The sequence below is a fragment of the Haemorhous mexicanus genome, chromosome Z (assembly GCF_027477595.1).
Source record: "Haemorhous mexicanus isolate bHaeMex1 chromosome Z, bHaeMex1.pri, whole genome shotgun sequence".
NCBI lineage: Eukaryota > Metazoa > Chordata > Aves > Passeriformes > Fringillidae > Haemorhous > Haemorhous mexicanus.
Window position 1 is genome coordinate 85,707,429 of NC_082381.1, and position 21,939 is coordinate 85,729,367.

General features: G+C 38.3%; 1 protein-coding gene across 1 annotated transcript in view; it reads right to left on the reverse strand.

Annotated features, from left to right (window-relative positions):
- RIT2 (Ras like without CAAX 2) overlaps nucleotides 1–21,939 on the reverse strand; it is a 171,866-nt gene that overhangs the window by 75,259 nt on the left and 74,668 nt on the right. Inside the window, exon 4 of the mRNA XM_059873774.1 lies at nucleotides 10,723–10,914. Within this exon, the coding sequence (XP_059729757.1) occupies nucleotides 10,723–10,914 (192 nt within the window). The remainder of the gene's footprint in view (nucleotides 1–10,722; nucleotides 10,915–21,939) is intronic.

Sequence of the window (21,939 nt, forward strand, 5' to 3'; positions counted from 1 at the left end):
AAATGGAATCTAGACATCCGAAGGAAATTTTAGTTTTTTTATTTTTTTTTTCCAAGACATTATATTAGTCACATCATTATGTGACTACCTCAGATAAAATGCAAAGTGAATTCAAAATTTCAGTGTTGAACTATTTATGACAGGAATACCCCAGGGGTGGCCGGTGGTGCTGATGAATATCCTGTACTGAGCACAATGTTGATGCTAAATTATGGTGTTAAAACACTCAGACAGACACAAGCACAGAGAAAACCCTGCATATGTGTGTCAGGGCTTGAACCAAATGGCTGAAAACAATTGACAAGATATATTTTTCTCCTTATTAACATTTTTAATTGTAGTCAGTGGGAAAAATGACATAGATGGAAATAGAGAGAAAGAACATTTCCTGAGTGACAGAGGAAATAAATACAGTAATGGTAGAAGGGAGATCCATCCTTTTCTTCTTTTAGAAACAAAAGTCATCAGGAGAAGGTGGATGAAGATACTGAGCTGTATCAAATTCAATGCAGATTAATTTCACATAAACAGCACACCATACCCAAACTCCCAGACAGGCTCTGGAGTTCTGATCAGCACAACTATCTGATTAGTAATGTAAATAGCCAACACTGAATCCCAAATTTTGATGTTTTGTAGACATTTGACATCTTGAGTTTCAAGTGCAATAATGTGCTTTAATGTCATTTTAAAGTAGGTGATTTCCTGGATCTTCTTGAAATAACTGTGTTATATCAAACAATTTACTCAGAGGTTTTGAAGCTGCCATTTTTTCATAGATTTTATATAGTAAAATTTGGACACTGTGGATGGGGTATAAACACATGTTTTCCCCTTAATTTCCTTTTTTTATACTGCGTTTTTGGGAGGTGGGAGGGAAAAGGGACTTTTTAAAAATTTTTATTTTCATGACTGCACAACTTAAACAATGTCACACTGTGTTAAACTAAAGTTGCTATGCTTAGGCAAGTTGTTAGATATGATTAAAAACAAATCTCTCTAACTTCCTAACTCATCTAGGAAAAAAAAAGTGAGTCATTAAGACGATAATACAATTAAATCTTTAAAAATCAAAGATGATTAAACTGATTAATCTTCATTTCTTTAAATGCTAGGTCATGCTCTTTTTTTTAATAATACCATAATGAGCTGTAATTAAATTCTGGCAAAGATTCTATTTTTAAGTAATTTGACCTCCTACTGCAAAAAACACATAGGAAGCTATCCTCATTCCCAGAAATTCACATTTTTGTACAAACAACCCACTTTTTGCCTGTCTATATTAATATGCTACTTTGCAAGGCTACTTTTATTTTTACAAAGTTACTCTTTTCTGCCTCACTTTCAGGACAGCATCTTCACTCAAGTATGGATTAAATTGAAAAAACATGCATTAGTTCCACCCCAATTAAGCATATGCTCAGTTTTCTGAACTGGAACTGTATTAAACATGTAAGGTTGTGGCCGAAATCTTGATTTTGCTGCAGTAAAAACAGCAGCAAGTATGTAAAGATGGAATCCTTTACATGTGTGTCCCAGTGAGGAAAATGGCAGGATAAATTCTGAGGTCATGTTTCTTCCAGCCTGGAAGGTGGAGGGGCAGAACTGTGCCCCAGTCAGCTCTGCCTGCTGTGGTGTGTTCCTGACTCTTCCTCCTCCATGTTAACAACAGGTTGATGCCTGGCTTGTATACCCTGCTCAAGATTCACAGGGAAATGAAGGTTTTGTCAAATACACTGAAAATTAATAAAATGGCATTTTGCACTCAGCCCTGGAACAGGGAAAGAAGTGGAGGGAGAGACACATGCAGCTCTTTCCTTACACCTTGCTATGCTAGTGAAAAATGAGCTATGGGAGCTTTCTCCAAAGCTTTCTTTTGTCCTGGTGTCATCAAGGGTAGAGTTAATTTTCTTTTTAGTAGCAGGTAGAGTGCTGTGTTTTGGATGTAGAATGAGAATAATGTTGACAAGACAGTGAAATTTTAGTTGTTGCTCAGCAGTGCTCACTGCAGGCAAGGGTGTTTTAATGTCCAATGTTCTGGCCACGAGCAGGTGCACAAAAAGCCAGAGGATAGCATGGCCAGGAGAGATGCCCCAAACGGGCCAAAGGGGTACTCCATACAATGGAATGTCATGCCCAGGATATAAACTGGGGGGATTTGGCCAGGAGCTGCCTATTTCTGTTTGGGGACACACTGAACATCAGTCAGTGGGTTGTAAACATCACTTGTTTCTCATGATCTTTGTTCCCCCCCCTCTCTCCTTTTCATTATTACTATCCCTAATATAATTTTTTAAAGCTTTTTTTTTTCCAATTATTAAATGTTTACATTTGGTTTTTTGTTTACTTTTAAATTTTCCTCCCCACGAGGAGTGGAGGGGCATGGCTGCATGGTGGGGTTAAACCACAACAAATATCCAGCACAGGCATCAGTACAGGCTCCTGACTGAACACTAGCCACCCAACAAATGATGCCACCATGTTTTCCCTTGCAAGCTCTACTTCTCTGTGTGGTCATTCTGTAACCAACATCTTTCCCTCTGAGGGATTCTAAGGAAAGCTGCAGCATCCTGAACTCACTTGCAGTCAAGCCCTACACTCCTCCAGCCAGGAGTTTTATGTGGAAGTTTTATGACATGACCTGCTTGCTTAGTTACCATGAAAGATCCTGCTGGCATGACTGCATATGGAAACCTTCACAAGAGTCAGTCTGGTTAATTTGCAGGACAAGCAGGCAAATCTCAGCCCAAGTTCACCTTGAGGAGGAGCCTCTGTCAGTGAGGCAAGAGGTGGGAGAGCCTCTCTGTACCTTCATGCCTCCCCTCCAAGGTGTTTTCCCACTGAAGTCACACACGGTCAGGCCAAGCCAGGATTCAGCACAAGGGCAGAACAAAAGTCTCTGAGGTGGATGGTGAAGTTAAAGCAGGTAGAGATAAGAGTACTGTGAGCATTTCAAAACAGTATAAATTGTGCTGCTGTTTAATATCCCTAGCAGTGAAGTGACCTTGCAACACCCTCCCCTGTGTATACCCCTGGCTACACATCCTGCTTTGTCCTGCTTCACCTACAAGCAATTAGCTGTCTTTGGTTTTATCTCTGAATATCCAGGTTTTACATTATAAACATTTCATTATCTGCAGTGCAGCTATTGTTTTGCTGTTGTTTCTTCTCCTACAGAGAAGCTTGTTATCTGCATCTTAGTCCCCTTCAAATGTCTTCTGCTCCATGTTGAAGGAATTACAGGACTTACTGAGTGGTTCACTAGAGGTTAACACAATTATAAATTGAGAAATGGGCCAACAGTTTCATTACAATTGTCTGTGTGTCTGATGGCATTTACTGCAGCCTGGGTAATGTGAAGCTGTGGTTTGGGGGAAGTTGTGGAAACATGAAAGCATTGTAATGACAGGAAGTAAACTCTGTACAAATGAATATTTACTAAGGACTTTTGATAATGATAGAATTTTCTTCCAAGAGATTACAGCTGCCAATTTTTCTGCTACAATTGCAGTGATATGAAAAACCACATACCCTTTTTCTTTTTCTTTTTCTTTTTCTTTTTCTTTTTCTTTTTCTTTTTCTTTTTCTTTTTCTTTTTCTTTTTCTTTTTCTTTTTCTTTTTCTTTTTCTTTTTCTTTCTTTTTCTTTTTCTTTTTCTTTTTCTTTTTCTTTTTCTTTTTCTTTTTCTTTTTCTTTTTCTTGACTTTCCCTTTCTTACTTTCTTTCTTTTTCTTTCTTTTTCTTTTTTTCTTTTTTCTTATTTTCTCTTTCTTTCTTTCTTTCTTTCTTTCTTTCTTTCTTTCTTTCTTTCTTTCTTATCTTTTTTTTCTCTTTTTCTCTCTTTCTTTTTTTTTCTCTTGCTCTCTCTTTCTTTCTCTCTCTCTCTCTCTCTCTCTCTCTTTATTTCATTCATTCTTTCTCATAAGGGAAAACGCTATAAAGATTCTTTTTTAAAAAATGCATGAGAAAGACTACTTAGGACAATGACCAAGGAAAAAGAAATGTTGAAAAATCAAAATCAATTAAAAGTAAATAGAAGTTAGAGTTGTAGAAGAACATGACAGAATCCAGATAGGCATTGTGATAATGCAAGAAAGTGATTATTCAAAGGTCTGACAGTTTTCCAGGATTTTAAAACACCATGACAACTTCAGTAGTTTTAATTCCAAATATTCAGACAACTGTCATGGCTCCATCAAAACAGAAAAAATTGCTTATATTGTACAGACTTTAAAGCTCAAACAATGAATATGATGTGATATCATGTGAGAAGGAAATATGTAGGCAAGTGCATGTAACTGATGACGGCAGCTCCTTACAAATACAATTAATTGTCGTCAGACACTGATGGAAAATGGAACTACATGAATATCCATGGGAAATGAACAATCAAATGGAATGAAAATGGATGAAAGAATGAATTAAAAATGAAATAAAAAAATCGAATAAAGAGAACTCTAGAATCTTTGAAGCTGGAAAAGCCCTCTGATCACCAAGGCCACCTCTGCCCCATGCCCCAAGTGCCACACCCATATGGTTTTAAATCCCTCCAGGGATGTGGACTCCATCACTGCCCTGGCAGCTGTGCCAGGGCTGGACAGCCCTTTCCACAAAGGAATCTCTTCTCCCTGCTGTCCAACCTGAGCTTCCCCATGCCCAGCCTTAGGCCGTTCCCTCTCCTCCTGTCCCTGTTCCCTGGGAGCAGAGCCGGCTGTCCCCTCCTGTCAGGAGTTGTGCAGAGCCACAAGAGCCCTCCTGAGTCTCCTTTTCTCCAGGCTCAGCCCCTTTCCAGCTCCTTAAGCTTCTGCTCATATGACCTGTGCTCCAGATCCTTCCCTAGCTCCCCTTTTTTGGACATTACATAGTTTTGAAGAATTTGCTCTTCTGTGCCACATTCTCCTCAGGATTTTTTCCATTTAGCTTCCATTATGGTTTTGTAGTTGTTGTCTAGGATTTTTTTTATTCAAAAATGAAAGAAAAGATGAGTGCATGGTTCAGAAGTACGGTCTGTAGTTAGCAGCAGCAATAACAGAATGAATCAGTAAGTTTGGGTTCTAAACTGAAAATATGTCAGAAACAATTTTATAAGTTTTCATCTCACCAAAACACCACTACAAGAAGGCAAAGAAGATGGCTGTCTGAGCCTCCCTCTGCTGTCAGCAGCAAGACAGACTTTTTCTCAGGCAGATACATCTCATTTTATGAGACACTTCTCTGATACGTGATAAATCCTGGTTTTCTGCATGGATTTTATGGAGAGTCTAGGCAAGTCATTTAATCTCACAATTTACAACGTCTGTAATTAACACAAATTTATATTATTCATTGTTAATAAGCAGCAAAAAATGTGTTTCCCTTGACTTGCAGTTCAAGTTCAGAAGGAAAATTGAAACCAATTATTCTTTGTGTAGGACATTGGTCTGAATAATGGGAAAGAATCTTTCTTCAGTACAGACACTTCTACTTACCTTACATTTAATGTTTTCAAGAGAAAGTGGAACTGCTGGTGTTGAAGTACAGTTACAAATTTAAAAGGAGTTTTAATCCCAAAAGCAAGAGAATTCAGCCTGATGCTAAGGTACGAAATTCATAATACTACAGATTCATGATTCATAATATGAGTAAGGGAGCATCTAGTAAACAGTGCTTCATAGTCATGCACTGAAAAATAAAAGTAAAATATCATATTCTTGAAGTATTTTCAGAGTCTCAACCAGGCACCAGAAGGTACAAACTGACAATTTTTTTCATATATATATCAAAAAGTTACTCACGCAGAACAAACCAAACCAAAGCAAGTTTTTAAGAAAATAAAGCTTAACAAAAGCAAAGCAAAGCAAAGCAAAACAAAACAAAACCAAAACTTTTGTCTGTCTCAGACTCAACTGCTATTTCAAGGTTTGAGAAGCGTGAAAATAGAGCAACTGTCAAAATGAAAACCTTAAAGTTGACATTCACATTGTCTGATAACCAGTTGTCCTATCTTGAATAAAATACAGAGTAAAATCTCATTGAAGTGAGAATATTCAGCTGGATCTGATCATGAAAAGTCACTGTAGTCCTGGTTTGTGAATTATTTTCTGGTATAATAAAACTTCAGGGGAAATAATCACAATGAAACCTCTGTAATACATTTGCACTCCAATTAATATATTGCTCTTTGTTAAATCATAGAATCACAGAACCAGAGAATGGTTTGGGTTGGAAAGGACCTTAAATACCCCCATTTTCTACTCCCCTGCCATGAGCAGGGACACCTGCCATGTCCAAGCCATGTCCAGCATGGCCCTAAATACTCCCAAGGGTGGGACAGCCTGTGCCAGGACCTCACCACCCCCGCAGGGAAGAATTTCTCCCTAATGTCTGATCTAAACCTACTCTCTTTCTCTTTGAACACACTCCCCCTTGTTCCACCACTACAGTTCTCAATGAAAAAGGCAGATTTCTTGTTGACTTTTTATTTCCTTCCTATTAAAGGAGAGGGTTGTAGAGGAAAATGCTTTCAAAAGCACTGCTCTTCTCAGATTTTTTTTTTTAACCAGTAAGACAACTCATGGGTGGAAGAGTAAGCAACTGCATAATTCTTTTCTGGAGCAAAACCATACTGGCAAAACTAACAGCCTTGATGACAGGCTTCCCAGAGAGGCCAGGAGCTGAAAGAAACATGAGCAGCCCTCCTAACTTCAGCTGAAATGGACATCAGCATGTTATCCATGGACCCAACTGAGCCCACAGCTGATTCCTCTGGGGTCAAAAAAACCAACAAATACAGGAAAAACTGCTCCATGAAGGCTGTGATATTTCTGCATGGCTAGAATTTCCAGAGGGGTCCTAGCATTGGCAATAGGAGTTCAAAAAAGCTTCTAGGAAGAATGTTTTACAGCTCAGACTTACAGCACATTACTAAAAGGAGCTTGAGTAGTTAGTTCCCCTCTAAATTGCTCAGTGTAATTAATATTTTGGAGTGATTAGTAGGTAAAGGCTTATGCATATTTTCTAAACAACAGTTCAGTAATGCCACAGGTCCTAACTATTAATTTTTTTAATGTAACGCTGCAATTTAACATTAGTACGGCATGAGCTTCAATTGCTTTAATGCATTTTTTTAAAGATTAATATGTTCTAATTAGATATATATCTGTTACACATGTGTTAAGCAGTAAGAATCAGGTGTTCATCTGGAGTAAAAAGACAAGGTGAAAGTATCATCATTACCTACAGTATCAGCATTTTCTAACAGCTGGTCCTACATGACCCTGAAAATCTGATGATAATTAAAGACATAAAAGCATACATTTACTGATCTAATGACTTTGCTGTTTGAAAACACTGAAATTAAAATGTTACCTAATCATTCAGTTCTGTATTTTTCTATCATATAGCTATGGAATAGAATGCATATAGTATTTAAGTGTTTATTAGAGCGATGGTTGAAAAATCAAGGAAAGGACACAGTTAAATATAAATGATCCAGGCCAGGTTGGATGGGACTTGGAGCAAGCTTGGTCTCGTGAAAGGTGCTCCTGCCCCTGGCAGAGGGGTTGGAATGAGATGAGCTTTGAAGTCTCTTCCAGTACAAACCATTCCATGATTCTGTGAATGCCTAAGCAGTTCATGCCTGTTCAGTGGGGGATGGAGTCACCACATAAATATCAAGATAATGATTTACTCTCTTTTCCACACAGTTTTTGCACAACTTTTTCTATGTTGTTCAGAGAAAATTGAAAGTGTTTATTCCTTAGGCTGGTGAATATAACTAAAACTTGTTTTAAGAAGGAGAACATAAAAAGCAATTTCTTAGGACATTAAAAATCACATGCACACGTAAAGACTATGATTTCACTGAAGCCATATAAAATAAAAATATCAACTAAAATTAATAAACTCAGTGGGTTTTTTTTCAGCAGTGTTTCTCCTAAATCACAATTTTAATTGCAGAATAATTTTTTTCTAGTAGTCCTGTTGATAGATTTGAATAAAGCAGCATACATCATTAACTGTACTGAGTGGGGATTCACATTTCAGACAACAGCTCTGTCTGGCCAAGCCACTACAGCCCATCTAATTGTTGCAGAATTGTCATTAAATGCAAATGCTGCCTGCGAATGTTGAACTTGGAGTTATGTCCTGAAATAACATTGATAACATTACAGTTGTTTTAATGAAATTCATAGGAGAAAAATGTCATTAAACAAAGCAACAATATTATCCCTGGTGCCCTGGTCAAATTCCAACCTGGCTGATTGCATTCTGACACCTACTATTTTTCAGCTGTTTGAATTTGGTGTGCTTGTGTACCTCCCTGTTTGTGCATTGATATGTTAATGCCCTACATCACCAGCTCATTGCTGCCTGTCACTCCAGAGTTAGTTGGCTGTCACTCTCCACCATCCAAATGCTTTTAATGAAGCTGTAACCACAGTGCACGACCTTGAAGAGACCCCTTTCAATCTACCTTCCCAGAGCAAGTCCAGTTGCTTAGATATTGCTTAACCTTACGAGGGAGCACAGATAAAACTTTTGTCAGTGTTTGTTAAACATACAGCACAGCCTCATGTCCCAGTTCTGAAATAATGAAACACTGGAAAGCATTGATGTGTGCTTAAAGCTGGACACAGAAGTGTCATCCCACACACTGGGGCTTCAGGTTAGGTCAGGAAGGTACTCAGAGCAGTATCTGCTCAACATCCCCACTTAACCAGGATTTGCTTTGAACTGTGGAGTGGAATCTGAAATGGATGAAATCAAAGTGAAGACGCATTCTAGGAGGACAACTTATACACCTCAGCACCAACTAATTATGCAGACAGCAGCCATGAAGTAGAGATAGTCAAAATTTAAAAATAATATACGAAAATATGGACCCCATAAAAAGTTGCTTTTCCTACTGTTCATTCATAATGTTTACTAATGGACATATAGTCATATTTAAAGGCTTTATTTAAAGGAGGAGTTCTGCTTTACACTACTTTACTAGTCTTTGACTTAAGGGTCAAAGTCTGGATTGCAGTACGTGAGAAAACCATTCTGACACTGCCAAATCTGTTGGCATTAGTAGAGGGCTTGTGGAGGAAAACATTCGGAAAACCTAAATTCTGTTTCATTTAAAACTTTTAAAAATTTAGAACCACAATTTGGATTTTCCTTGTTCACACATTCAGGCAGGATCATCAGTGGTGACTTCATAGAATAGTTTTTAGTGTGTTTATCACATCTCACAGGCTTAGTTTATAATATTATTCCCAAAACCTCCCCCCCCCATGCCCCATAATCTAAAATGCTGCAGGTGAAATCCAATCCAGACATTTATGAGCAGTAATTTTCCTGTTTGTGAGACCAGACAAGACCACCAAGGAACATGCAAAAGTATTTAAACCAGGCATATATTTTTATATATGCTGTCAGTGATTAAAATATAAAAGTTCAACAAAAGTTGAGAAAGACATAGTGCCAAAGACTGATGAAAGAGATTCTTTGTACCAATTAGGAAACAGAGCACTGCTGAAACCTCATCTAGGGGAAGCTGTAGGTAATCAGTTGTATCATGCTTTGGGATCAAGTGAATGTCAAGTTCTCCCAGCAAAACAACTGAACCCATGTCCTTCCCCAAACCCTCATCCCTCCCCTTCTGTTCTGGCACCTGTGTTTGTGGCCCCTGTTAAACTGCAGCTGGATTGTCACCATCAGGGTTTTGTCACAGCCTGATTTGGGGAGAAAGCCAATGATCTGGAAAACAGATGTGATGTTTTAAATGTACATAATCAGATCTTTAAGACTAATTTCAAGCTCACTGCTGTCTTGGATTTTCTTCAGGTAGAATAAAGAAGACAACAAAATGGGGAGAAGAGTGACAGGATAAGTGGAAAAGAGTAGATAGGATCAGTGAGCACAGACGTTAATGAACCAAAAAAACCACCATTTTATTTAAGTGTTACATATGCCTGCACAGAAGTCAGATATTTGAAAGCAGTTCTAGTTGTAGATATTTTCTGTTCAGTATCAGGTCACAACCAAACCATTCTAATGCAATCTCTCTCTAGCTCTCCAGTACAACCAGTAAGGAAGCAGAGAGGAAGCAAAAGGAAAAAAGTGAGCAGAGATTATTAAAGACATTGAGAGAGCCACAGTCATTGACCTTGTAGTTGAAAAAATTTTTGTTGCTCTTTAGGTGGTGGTAGCTGAAATCTTGTATACGAATCAAAGTGAATTCAAGTCTTGCATGTCTCCTTTTTTCCTGAACACTTTGATAGCACAGTCGCTAGATCTTCAGGCAAATGTCGTGTTGAAAAACCTTTAATCAAATCTAGTATGTTTGGGGAAAAAACCAAACCTCTGTTTAATGGCTGGCAATGTCAAAGAAAACAAAGGTAGTTTTCCACAAGGTCCTGATTGAAGCTCTTTCGATGTTATTTTTATATATATATTCAACATATTCAGATATATTTATATTCACTAAAATATATCAATCTTTTGACAACAGTAGTCAAAGTTCTTCAAGTAAAAACAGAGAAAGTTTAGATGTGATTTGCCAAGGCTACTTCAGGTTCCACAATATATGAATGAAAGACACCACGAAGACTTTAATTCATTACAAATTTGTCGCTCTTTGATTGAACCTCTTCTTGTGCTAATAATTCTCAGCAGCACTGCACAACATATGCTGCAGAAACCCCTGAGGCAGCCAAGCAAAACCAAGCCAAAACCAGCAGAGAAGTCTCTTACCTGTCTGAACTCCTCAAGGTCTATTTTGTTTCCCACCAGCACCACGGGGATGTCGTAGGTGTGCCGGACGCGATAAATGAGCTCCTTAAACTCAGCTGCTTCTTGAAAGGATTGGCGGTCTGTGATGGAATAGCAGATAATGAAGCCTTCTCCACCTCGCATATACTGGTCCCTCATGGCTGTGAATTCTGCCTGCAGAGCAGGAAGAACACGCTCAGTAATTTGGCAAACAAAATTATCCATCTGTAAATAACAAACTTGCAGGAAACTTCCACAGTTCCTTATATAAATCCACATTGCTTGTTTTACCCTTGGAAACACTCCTTGCTGAAATTTGTGCATCCTTCTGGGTTCATCAACCCCAATAATAAGGATTTCTCTTAGGACTTTTTTTCTTCTTTTCCCATTCAGGGAGCTCTGTCCTCTAAGAATATGAACTTATTAAACAAGTGCCTGGATACAGAAAATACTTTCTCATGTATTATCAGAAACTTCTTCAGTGCTGCCAGTATAAACAGATGACTTGCAACAGAATGAATATTAACAGATGTAAAAGAAATTGTATTACTACAATTTCTAGGAGTTGAAGACAGGTACAAATTCCTTATTATGCACTCAATTCAAAAACTCAGTAATATAAAAAAGACAACAGTGCCTAACCAAACAGGGATCTGATGCAAAAAGTTCTGCTTTTTTAAAGGATCTCAGAAAAGATGGAGGCTTCAGTTCAGTGTGGGGTGACGTCATTAAATGAAAATGAACAATTTTAAACAGTGCAAGAATTGGCCCCATTTCCTTCTCCTTCATTTTTCTCATTTTGTGTTTATTGTCACAGCAGTGCTTCTTGCTACTGGTATGGGTTTTTTTTTTTTTTTCAGAAGCTTTTAATAACTGCCACATTGTACAAAAAAGTCAAGATTTAGTTTTCAAAAACTCGTCTTAGGCACGGTGGCTTGAGAATATGTTTTAAAGCCAATATCTTTCTCAAGTTTGTTTGTTTTTCTTGATCACAGCCTAGAATAACCCAATACCATGGCAACAGTCAGTCAGGATCAGAATCCTCTTGACAGAATCAGTTCTCCAGAGATATTAAGATGCAGGAAGGTCTGATAAAAAAGGAATGCACATATCAACATTGGACCATTTCTGTGAGCAGCAGCATGCAGCATAAAATCCTGTATTTTTTACTCTATTGAGAATTTAGGATTCTTTAAAACAGTTTAGTTTACATATATATATCCTCAGCCCTTGCTGAAAATTGAAGGGAAATGCATTGCTAATGCTCTTTTAAAAGTCTCAACCTTAAATCTCTCTCAATACTTGCTCATGTTGATTGACAATACTTGCTGTGAATAGACTTTCACGTTGACCATTATCATTTATTTATGATGCATCTTTTACCCGAGGGTTTTATATATCATCCAAAACATTTCACCTGCTGCAGGAATAAGTTCATCCCACTAAGCTTCAAAATGGCAGACTAATAGGCAATTTAAGGGTAGGATTCTGCTTTGAGACTTACTCAGAATTTGAAAATCTCTGAATTATCACCCCACAGCACCCCAGGAGAGTTTATTAACTACTAAGCTACAAGACAGAGTAGGTCAGGTCATAACGTCGCCCATCCCCTGGAACGTGGATATGCAAGGAGTAGGGCAGCTGAACACTGAAGATATCAAACAGAAAGGATTTCACACTCTGTGGTTTGGACAAGACACTGAACAGAGCTGTGTCTCTGTTCCCAGGCCTCTTCCAGCCGTCTGCATTTGGCAGGTACTAGATTGATAAACGATGCAATACAAAACTATACATCACCTTCAAAGTCTCCAAGTTGAGAGCAGGGAGTGCTAATGACCAAACACAGTCATTAAATCCATTATCTGCTCTCAGACCCCTGGTTTTTACACCAAAACAAAGATCTCAGTGCAGCCCCCATCCCATGTGACCCTGATTTTCTCCTCTTTGCACCAGTCCCTTAGAACTGTTCTACACCATTATTAGGAGGGTAGTCTCGTTTACAGGAGGAACAGAGCTAGTCCAGGATTACTTCAGGCTGAGCAAATGATGGAAACCTTCAGAGAAGTTAAATTTGTGGATTAGGCTTCTGCATTTATCTGGCTGTGCAGCTGCAGTCCACTGTCTAAGCTGTCCTTGTAAAAAGTGGAAAACAATTCAATGCCATTAATGGACTACAGGCTGCTTTTAATGCTGGAAAACAGCTATACCATTAGTTATCTGATTAGCTGTTTTTTGCACCCATTATTTATTTTCAGAGGGTTTATACAACTGAATGGAGCTGATAGCTAAAAGTACATGTTTTCATAGGGAACCTAACGCCCAGCCCAGACGACCTGTCTCCTTGGGTTAGAAATTCCATAAATCAACTACTGTACCACTGTATGACAGCTCTGCACACCCTTTTACAAAGAATGAGCTCTGTTTAAGTGAGGTGATCCAGCTCTAGGAAGTGCTCAGAGCTTTGTACACTTATTTATAGCCATTTATGGCAAACCAAGAAGGAATTAGGTCACACATCCCTGTTTAAGTTACTCACAGTAAGTGATGTTCTGGAGCACAAGTACTCCCAGGATCACTCCCCAAGGATGTTTAATGGCTTTCCCTGACTGACAGGAGGCCCTGGGTTCCTAATTTCACACACTGAATCATTCCAAAGGGACAAAGTTCTCAGCTTTTAGGAATGACACTTTTGAGTCAGAATCATCTACCTACACATTGTGGTTCATGGCAGGGCATAGTTAAAACTTTCAGGATAAGAATGGGTTTACCTATGCAATTTTTTATTATGACACGTTATTACTGCTGATAAATTAGACCAAACAGGCAAAATACTTTAGTGTCATTTTTGAAATGATCCATTTTCAGAGGCATTAAATATTCTGTGCAAACTGGATTGAGGAATAGAATTGGCTTTCTGTTGTTAACTCAGCTAGTAATTTCCATTGCAATTTTTTGATGTTGACATTCACTTCTCAGTTTTTTTCCCTTGGCACAATTGCTCAGTACAAAGTCAAGGACTCCAAGATCAAACATAAATAAGCCTGTTTTTTGATTTCAAAAGAAGTTGTTGGGTTTTTTTATTTTTTTTAACCTTTTCACCAGGAACCTCAGCATAACAATATATACTAAGAGAAAGAATAATTACCAATAAAGACACTAAAATCTTTGCAAATCTGTATGTATATTATACAAAAAAGACAAAGGACTAAGAAGAAATTACATCTCTTTGTTAATTTTTAAGTTCAAGTCTTACTTGACTGCTTATCCAGATTCCACTTTTTTCATGTTTATCTACAGTAAACAGAACTAAAACACAAGTTGACATGGGTTTTGTGAATGTTCCAGTGTAGAGACAAAGCCTAAGGTTTTAGATATTTTCAGTAGTTTTATTATTATATTTTATCTGGTTCCCTTACAAAATGAGCTGTGCATCTGTCCCACTAATTTCTTTAATTGTTTCCTGCTGTAAAAAGGGCCTCTTAAAAATCAGTCAGGAATAGTACTGGATACAAATTTCTACTCAATAAAGGGAAAATGCAAAACATTCCCAAGTCAGTGAATGCCAAGGGGAAAAGACAGAATGAAATCACACCCCCTCAAAAGAAAATCAATTCTTAAAATTAAAGTGAAGATTTGTCATGCTTACAGCACTTTGCAGCTTGACATCAATCTTGAGTACTCTCTTGTGTATTATGACTAAGACTTAACTGAAAAGTGTGGTAAAAACTCTTTTGAAACCAAATCATCATTCTTCTTAGGAGATGTGATACTTGAGAACAAGCATCAAGTTTGGACAGAAACAAAACAAAATTTTTCTAAAAGTTGAAAGAAGGGAGCATAACTTTTTCCTTTTCTTTTTCCAGTATAATTGAATGCAGAAAAAAAAATCCACTAATCCTCATAAGACTATATATTTCTACCTGTTGTTGAAGAATGCTGACAAGAAAGTCTCCTGATGGTTAGTCTGCTCCTAGAAAGATGCCACATTTGCCTTTCTTCAGTGATCAGGCATCTGACATGATTTTTCATAGGTATCAGAACAGCCTCCCAGTGATGTCGAGCAGCTTCCTCAACCGGCTTGGATATATCTTATCCAAGCATGGATCCATGCCTACACTCAGCTTGATTCACTTCTCCCTGATTTATCCCCCTCTAATCTCTCTCTTCCTCAAACTTTCCTGGGAGGCATAAGAGCAGAGCTTGCCTCTGAAGATGGGGAGAGAGGAAGCTTTGAGTGTATTTGTACCTTCCATGTTCTTCATAATTAGGACACTCATTGTTCCAGCAGCTGCACCACATTTTTCCTGACCGATGTGCAATTGTCAGTGTACCTGTAGAAATCTATCTCACTTCCTTTTAATCCTTCAAAATTCTCAATTCTAGCAACTCTTTGTCTTTCATAATCCAATCCATTCACACTGAAGAAATACTTCCATACCTACACTTGGGAGAGTGTTCCTATTTCCACATTTTGTCATCCTGTATAGTCTTGCTTTTTCCAGCAGCTCTTAAGAAAGAACTTAGCAAAAAGAAAATGCCTGACCTCTGTTTTCTCTCCTTCATCTTGGTTGGTACTCTTTTATCTCACATTTCATAATGAGCAAGCAAAATTTTTTCATAAAAAGCAGTATTTTTAATTAATTTTAAAATTAATACTGTTATCATGGAAATAGAAATAGAACTTGTATGTTGATTTTTTTTTTTCATTACAAATCCGAATCTTTTCCAAATAAGATCAGTATCTTAATGCGTCCAGAAGGGGAAACAAAATCATTGAGCAGTAAAGTCACACTGCACTTAGATACCCTGATCTTTTTGAAGGGTTGGTTTATGTATTATCATCAAACATAAGTCTGGGTCTCATGTTCAGCTCAGGAAAGCCCTGTCTTGCTGACCAAAAGAGTCTAGAATGATGTATAACAAAGTTCAGCAAAGCCAGTTTGTTTCTTTGCTGTTTCTTAAGTATTTCCTCCTGAACAATGCTGGAGAAGGAGTGCTGGGTTAGAAAAACTGTTAGGCAACTCAGAACAGAAGATGTTTACAAGCAGCATTTCCCATATCACCATTTTATACCAGCAGAGCTCTAAAGTGAAGCCATTTCTCCCAGATCCCCATGTTGCCTGTAGCTAAGAGATGGCCTTGTCAGCCCAAAAAAGGATAAAAGCGAAAGAAGAAGGAAAACAACTACAGCAAAAAAAAAAAAAAAAAAAAAGGACAAGGCAATGAGCAGAGGGTCACCATTTCACCATTCCTGCCCCTCTTTTTCATTGTTTGGGGATGTGTTTGAGCAGTAAGCACAGCTTGCAAGTGCAGTCTTTCCCCACACTGCTCAGAAGTGTGGTGCTTAGAAATTTAAAGATGTGGCACCTCCGAAGCAAAGGTGTCATGTTTTTCAAACTACACACACACTCCACACATTTTGATGTCTGCTCTATTTTTTTTATGATCTTGGCTTGTACTTCTGGAAGAGGTCAGAGCCTCCCCAGGGAGGCCAGCCTCGCTGTTTGAAGAATGTCACTTTCTATATCTTCTTGTCTTATGTTCTGCTTGACTTTAGAACCAGGAATATGCTAACAGATGTTCTTAATCAAAACTGTCTCCCTGATTACCACAGGGGTCATTCTTATTATAAACTTGGTTTTTTTTTATATATTTATAGTAAACACTTGAAGGGTGGGATGTATTCTTACAAACAGGCAGTATATTGTTCTTCTATGGCAAAAAACAAATAAGGATTAAATGAACATAAAGGAGACAGGAAGAGGAGAAGAAAAAAATCTTCAAATAGTGAGAGAAGAAAAAATTTAAACAACAATAAATAAATATGTGAAACTTCATTGTTCACTCAGAATTTTATTTTTAAAAGTAAATTTAAAATTTCTTCTGTCTCCAAAAAATTGTTACCAATATGGTACAATATTACTTTTTAGCAGCAAATCTTTTTTAAAGCCAGAATGCAAACCTCCCATATCTCCCTGTTAGTAAGTCCTCTTACACACATAAGCACCACAGTTGACTTTGTCAGGATTACATGTCATCCACCTGGCACTGCTTGTCATAAAGTGTACTTTTCTTTTACCTCTTGAAATAGATTTACTTAATGAAAGTACACTGGTGAGAAGTGCTGTGATAATTATCTGGTTTTCATGGACTTTTTAGTGTTTTTTTTTTTTCCTGTGTGATGGGAGGAGGGGACAAAAGTAAGCATTTTTTTAAAACTTACTTGTAATAGCAAGCAGCAAGAAACATTCAGCAGTTACATTTCAAATAAGAAAACATCCAGGTAAGATGTTAGCTGGATATTATATCATATAAACATCATAATACCAGTATTAATCTGGATGCAAAAGGCTTTATTAAATGTGGTTTCTGCCTCTTGAAGAGGTAGTCAGGTATTCTAAATTTAGAATCATCTCTTTATTTAGTCTTCAAGTCCCTCTCTGTACAGTCATTAGAGAGATATGACTGACTCCAGAGAGTAACTCAACCCATCCCAAAACTTCCTCAGGGAAGTGTTTAAGATGCCAGGGGTGTTTTTCTTTTCTACCTCTCTCACTACCTTGACAGAGACTAAATAGAGAGCCCTGCCTCTGATGTCCCCAGTATCAGCCAGGCCCTGCCCAGTCATATCCTTCATGCATTTAAATGATAAGGCTACTCCTCCTCTCCATTTTAGACTTTTCATTTAGCACCTGTGAGGCTGTTGCATTTCCAATGGAATGAAAAGATCAAGAGAACCTAGCATCTAATGCCAGTCGAGGATTTTTCCCTTCACAGCACTCAGCAGTGGGAAATGCTGTTCCTCAGCATGGGCTGAGTAACAACATGAGATAAAAAAGGTACACTTTTTCCACCACAGAAGCCAAAGTTCCCAACCTGATGCCTTTGCTAGCAGGAGCCCTGCCTGCACCAGCTACAGGTCCCCAGCAATGATGCAGCAGAAAACAAGAAAGCACTGAACATTATCAACATCTCTTCACACTTTCTTCTTCCCACCCTCTTATTTCCAGCCACCCTTTGCAAATGACAACAACAACAAAAAGAGGTACATTGAAAAAGAGAGAGAAAAATTTGCAGCAGGTGGCACTCAGCAACCTGTGCCAGCCTAAACCATCTGCCACATCACTGGGAGGAAGGAAGGGAGCTGAGTAACAGCTCAGAGACAGACCAAAGAAAATGCAGGGGCTCTGGCTTAAACACTGGAGGACAGAGATGGATTCCTCTCTTCAAGTCTCTACACTGCTCTGGTTGGGCATCAAACCCATCTCTCACAACCCTTTTTGCCCATTCTAGTAATGATTCAGGAGCAGTTCAAAGTGGGATTAGAATAAATGAGAATTAGCCCATGAGCTTGCAGGGGATTATTTTAATAATCAGTCCCTTGATTAATGATCAGTCAGCATCTCAAGCCTTGTAATTACAGGAAAGAATTATTGCTTCTGTTGTAAAACAGCAATATCCCTTTTCTTCTGTGAATTTGTACTGGGGACCAAATGCCCATCACTGATGATGGGAGAAGTATGAAGATAAAAAGATTCAGTCCAAGCTCCCAGAAGACTAATGGCTTTCTGAGCTTTATCTGACTGCCTTCCAGGGCAATATTACAAACTCCACACTGTACAAAATCAGGAGCCTTTTCTTAACTCTGGGAATATTTGAGGAAAAAGCTCAGACAGGCACTGAAATTAATCTGTGCTTTAGAAGACAACTGGCAGCTCCCTGTTTAAGCTAATTTATTTGTACAGAAAGGGAAACAGAAGAAGAATATTCATGACAGGTGGTCTTTCTGGAAAAAGCAGGTATGATATCCATTTCTGTTAGCTGCTGATTCTTAGGTGTTTTCCAGGTTAGCTCACCTGGGCAGAGTTATTGACAGCACCTTAAGACCTTGCCTATGGGCAAGAAGATTGTCCAAGCTTAGAGGGTCCACTGCATGGATGATCAGCATCTTAAGAAACACAATTAGGCATGCACTGATTATGAAATTCAAGCATAGATTTTCATTCATGATTTTCACAAAATTTTGGCTGGAAACTTTCTAAAATTATTTTCCCCTCCTGATTTCCCCTGTACTTATGTTCCTCAGCAGAAATCTTCTTACTACAGAAACAGATCTTCAGTCTCAGAAAGGAGATGATGCTGCATTATACTTCAGTTCAGGATTCTTTCTAAAAACTAATGTATTCTCATGGAAAGAGATGGATTCCTTCCCACTGGTTAATGCATCGCTTATCTCTGAATACAGAAGAGACTTTATGCACAACTAATGTTCTCAATGTAAAGAGAAATTAATTAAAAATAAAGATAGCAGTTTCTTAATATGGATTACTCAGTCAGGGTAATTCATGATGACATTGCTCTCATCTTCATCCAAATGAGTCTGAGGCTCTGAACTGGTATGTTAAGCTTTCATCCTGTCTGAAAATAATGGATTTGTGACTTTATTTTTTTATTTGTGACTTTTTTTTTTATTTTTTTAAATCATTGTTAGACACGATCTATTTTCACCATCAGTGAAATCATGTTGTTTCCCACAGGTGGGCTTATAGATTCAGGTTCCCCTTCTATTTTCAGCAGTGATACTGCTTCTCATGCTAGCTGGCACTGCTCTCAGTCACAGACTAAGCAGGACTAAGCCTCCTGAAGAACAGGTGTCAGTATTCCTTTGCATCCTGGGCACTGATGGATGACAATTTCACTGCCCCTTCCCTAACTGCAGAGCAGTTCATATGAACTCACTATTCTGTTTTCACATGTCCTGCATCCTGACTTATGCAAAAAGATTGAGCCAAACCAGCCTGATTAAAAAAAAAGAGTAAATAAAGAAAAATAAATAAGGCAGAGAAAAAGACAGATTTGAGCAACTTTCAATAAAATAACTCAGGACTACAAAATACAACATCACAGAGTGACCATTCTTTCTTAGTGAGGAACTAGTAAATAACCTGCATTGGCACTCAGACTCTCCCTCCAGATACAGCTTCTTTTCACTAAGATTCCCAGTGTTCCCACTCTAATTGCCCTCCTGCTTCCACGTGATAATATATTTACCAGTTTTCTGCAACTGTGCCTTTGTTAACTTTATTAATCCTGCTCTTCCCAAGATGGTTTGCCATGTGCAGTAATGAAAAGATGCAGTCCATCACCTACCTGGGAGATGATATCTACTCTTTATTCACTCCTATATATGGATGAAATCACCATATCAATTCTCCACAATGCCAGTAAAAATTCCACAGTGCTACACTTCCTAACGCAGAGAACTGCCTTTTTCTTTCATATTCATGCTAATGGTCTCTCTCTGAGGAATAAACACCTTAGCAATTTTCTTCTAAATGCAGGCACTGAAGCAATCTTCATTGTTAACTACCTCTAAAACCCCCATATGCATTTGGTTTATCATCAACCACACAATACTTTCTCCCCCATTCTCATTGATATGCAAAAAAAGAGCCAGTTTTCACCTTTTATCACAAATGCATCATAAATGGTTAAAGGGAAAAAGTTAATACCTTGGTAATTACATTTTAGTGAACAGCAGAGATTAAAAGAAAAAAAAGACAACAACCCAGCGGTGAAGAGGTAATGCCAGCAGCTGCAAGCAAGGGCTTTGCAGGGATTCAGACATGCTCTTGTCAGCTTCTGTGGTCATCACAGGCTTGCCACCATCCCCAGAGAGGCCTTGTGCAGCCTTGCAGAAGTAAACCAGGAGGCTGTGGAGTCAGACACCTCATTGCTCTGATAAATGACTGCAAATTATATTCTGGCTTGCATATATGTTTTCTCATGATGACTGCCCTAACAAGTGTGCTGACCTTAAAAATTCCACAATACAGGTGTTTTCTGTTCCCTCCCCTGTGCCCTACTCACCAGCAGAGACATAATTTAATCTGAGAATCTGAAAAGGGGGGAAAGAAAGAAGCAAACAATTTGTAGGGTGGCTGTTTTAGACTTTTGTAACATTTAATCAATAGTGTACTCATTTCTGCAACTGAAATTTAGCTCAGTGTTTATCTGAGGGGTGTGTTCCCTGGGGACTCCATAAATCACCACCAAAGGGAATGCAAAATACCTGAATTACAATCCTGCATGGATTTTGTATTGCTTACAAAGTAAACTTGTGACATGAAAAGGCTGATTTGTCATGTCACTGTGACTTCTGAACATGCTTTTTCATTTCCATGTGCATAAATACTTCTGAATAATTTTTATTGCATTAGGGAAAACAAACAAACAAACAAACAAACAAACAAAACTTGATGACAAAGGCAGAGCTCTAAAAAAACAAGGCATGAGGTATCTTGGTTGGATCAGCAGATCCAACAGAGAAAGCAAAAGATTCGGGTAGACCTTGGAGCACTTTCCTAAGAGCACTGGAGAGGGACTTGGGAACAGGTCATGGAGTGACAGGAGGAGGAGGAATGGCTTTAAACTGATGAAGGGCAGGGTTGGATGAGATATCAGGGAGAAATTCTTCCCTGTGAGGGTGTAAGGCCCCAGCACAGGCTGCCCAGAGCAACTGTGGCTGCCCCTGGAATTATCCAAGGCCAGGTTGGGTTGGGCTTGGAGCAACCTGGGATAGTGGAAGGTGTCCCTGCCCATGGCAGGGGTTTTACAGTCACTTCCAATTAAAATCATTCCATGATTTTATGATCTTGAAAGACACGGAGTAGCTTCTGAGATATGCCAATACTTTCCTACACCAGACCAAAGCTCATCTGCATGTCCAAAATTTAGAGGACTCTGACTCCTTCAGCTTTGCCCAAGGAGTAAGTCAGGTACCACACTGATTTCTGACACAGGTATAGTCAATGCAGCCACTTCTAAACTTTAATTTTTTACCTTATTAAAAGATAAGATTGTTCCCTGGCCTGGTTTGTCTCACATCATCCCACGGCTCTGATAATGACATGGAGCACTCATGGAAAAAATTTATTCTCGTCATCAAACAGGCACAAATTAAAAAAAAGGCACAAAAGTCTATGCAAGCTGTTCAAGCTTTCGTCTATGGAAGTGAGAAAAATATATATCCAAAAATATAGCTTGCTAGGAAAAAAAAAAGGAAAAAAACTTCAGGAAAATATTTCATATTTTCACAAATTATTTTATTGAGTCTCTACTTTGCTCCTCATCCCCTCTTTGAAGAACCTCAATTTATGGAATAACATTTCTCAGATTATAAAGGTAACAAACAATGGA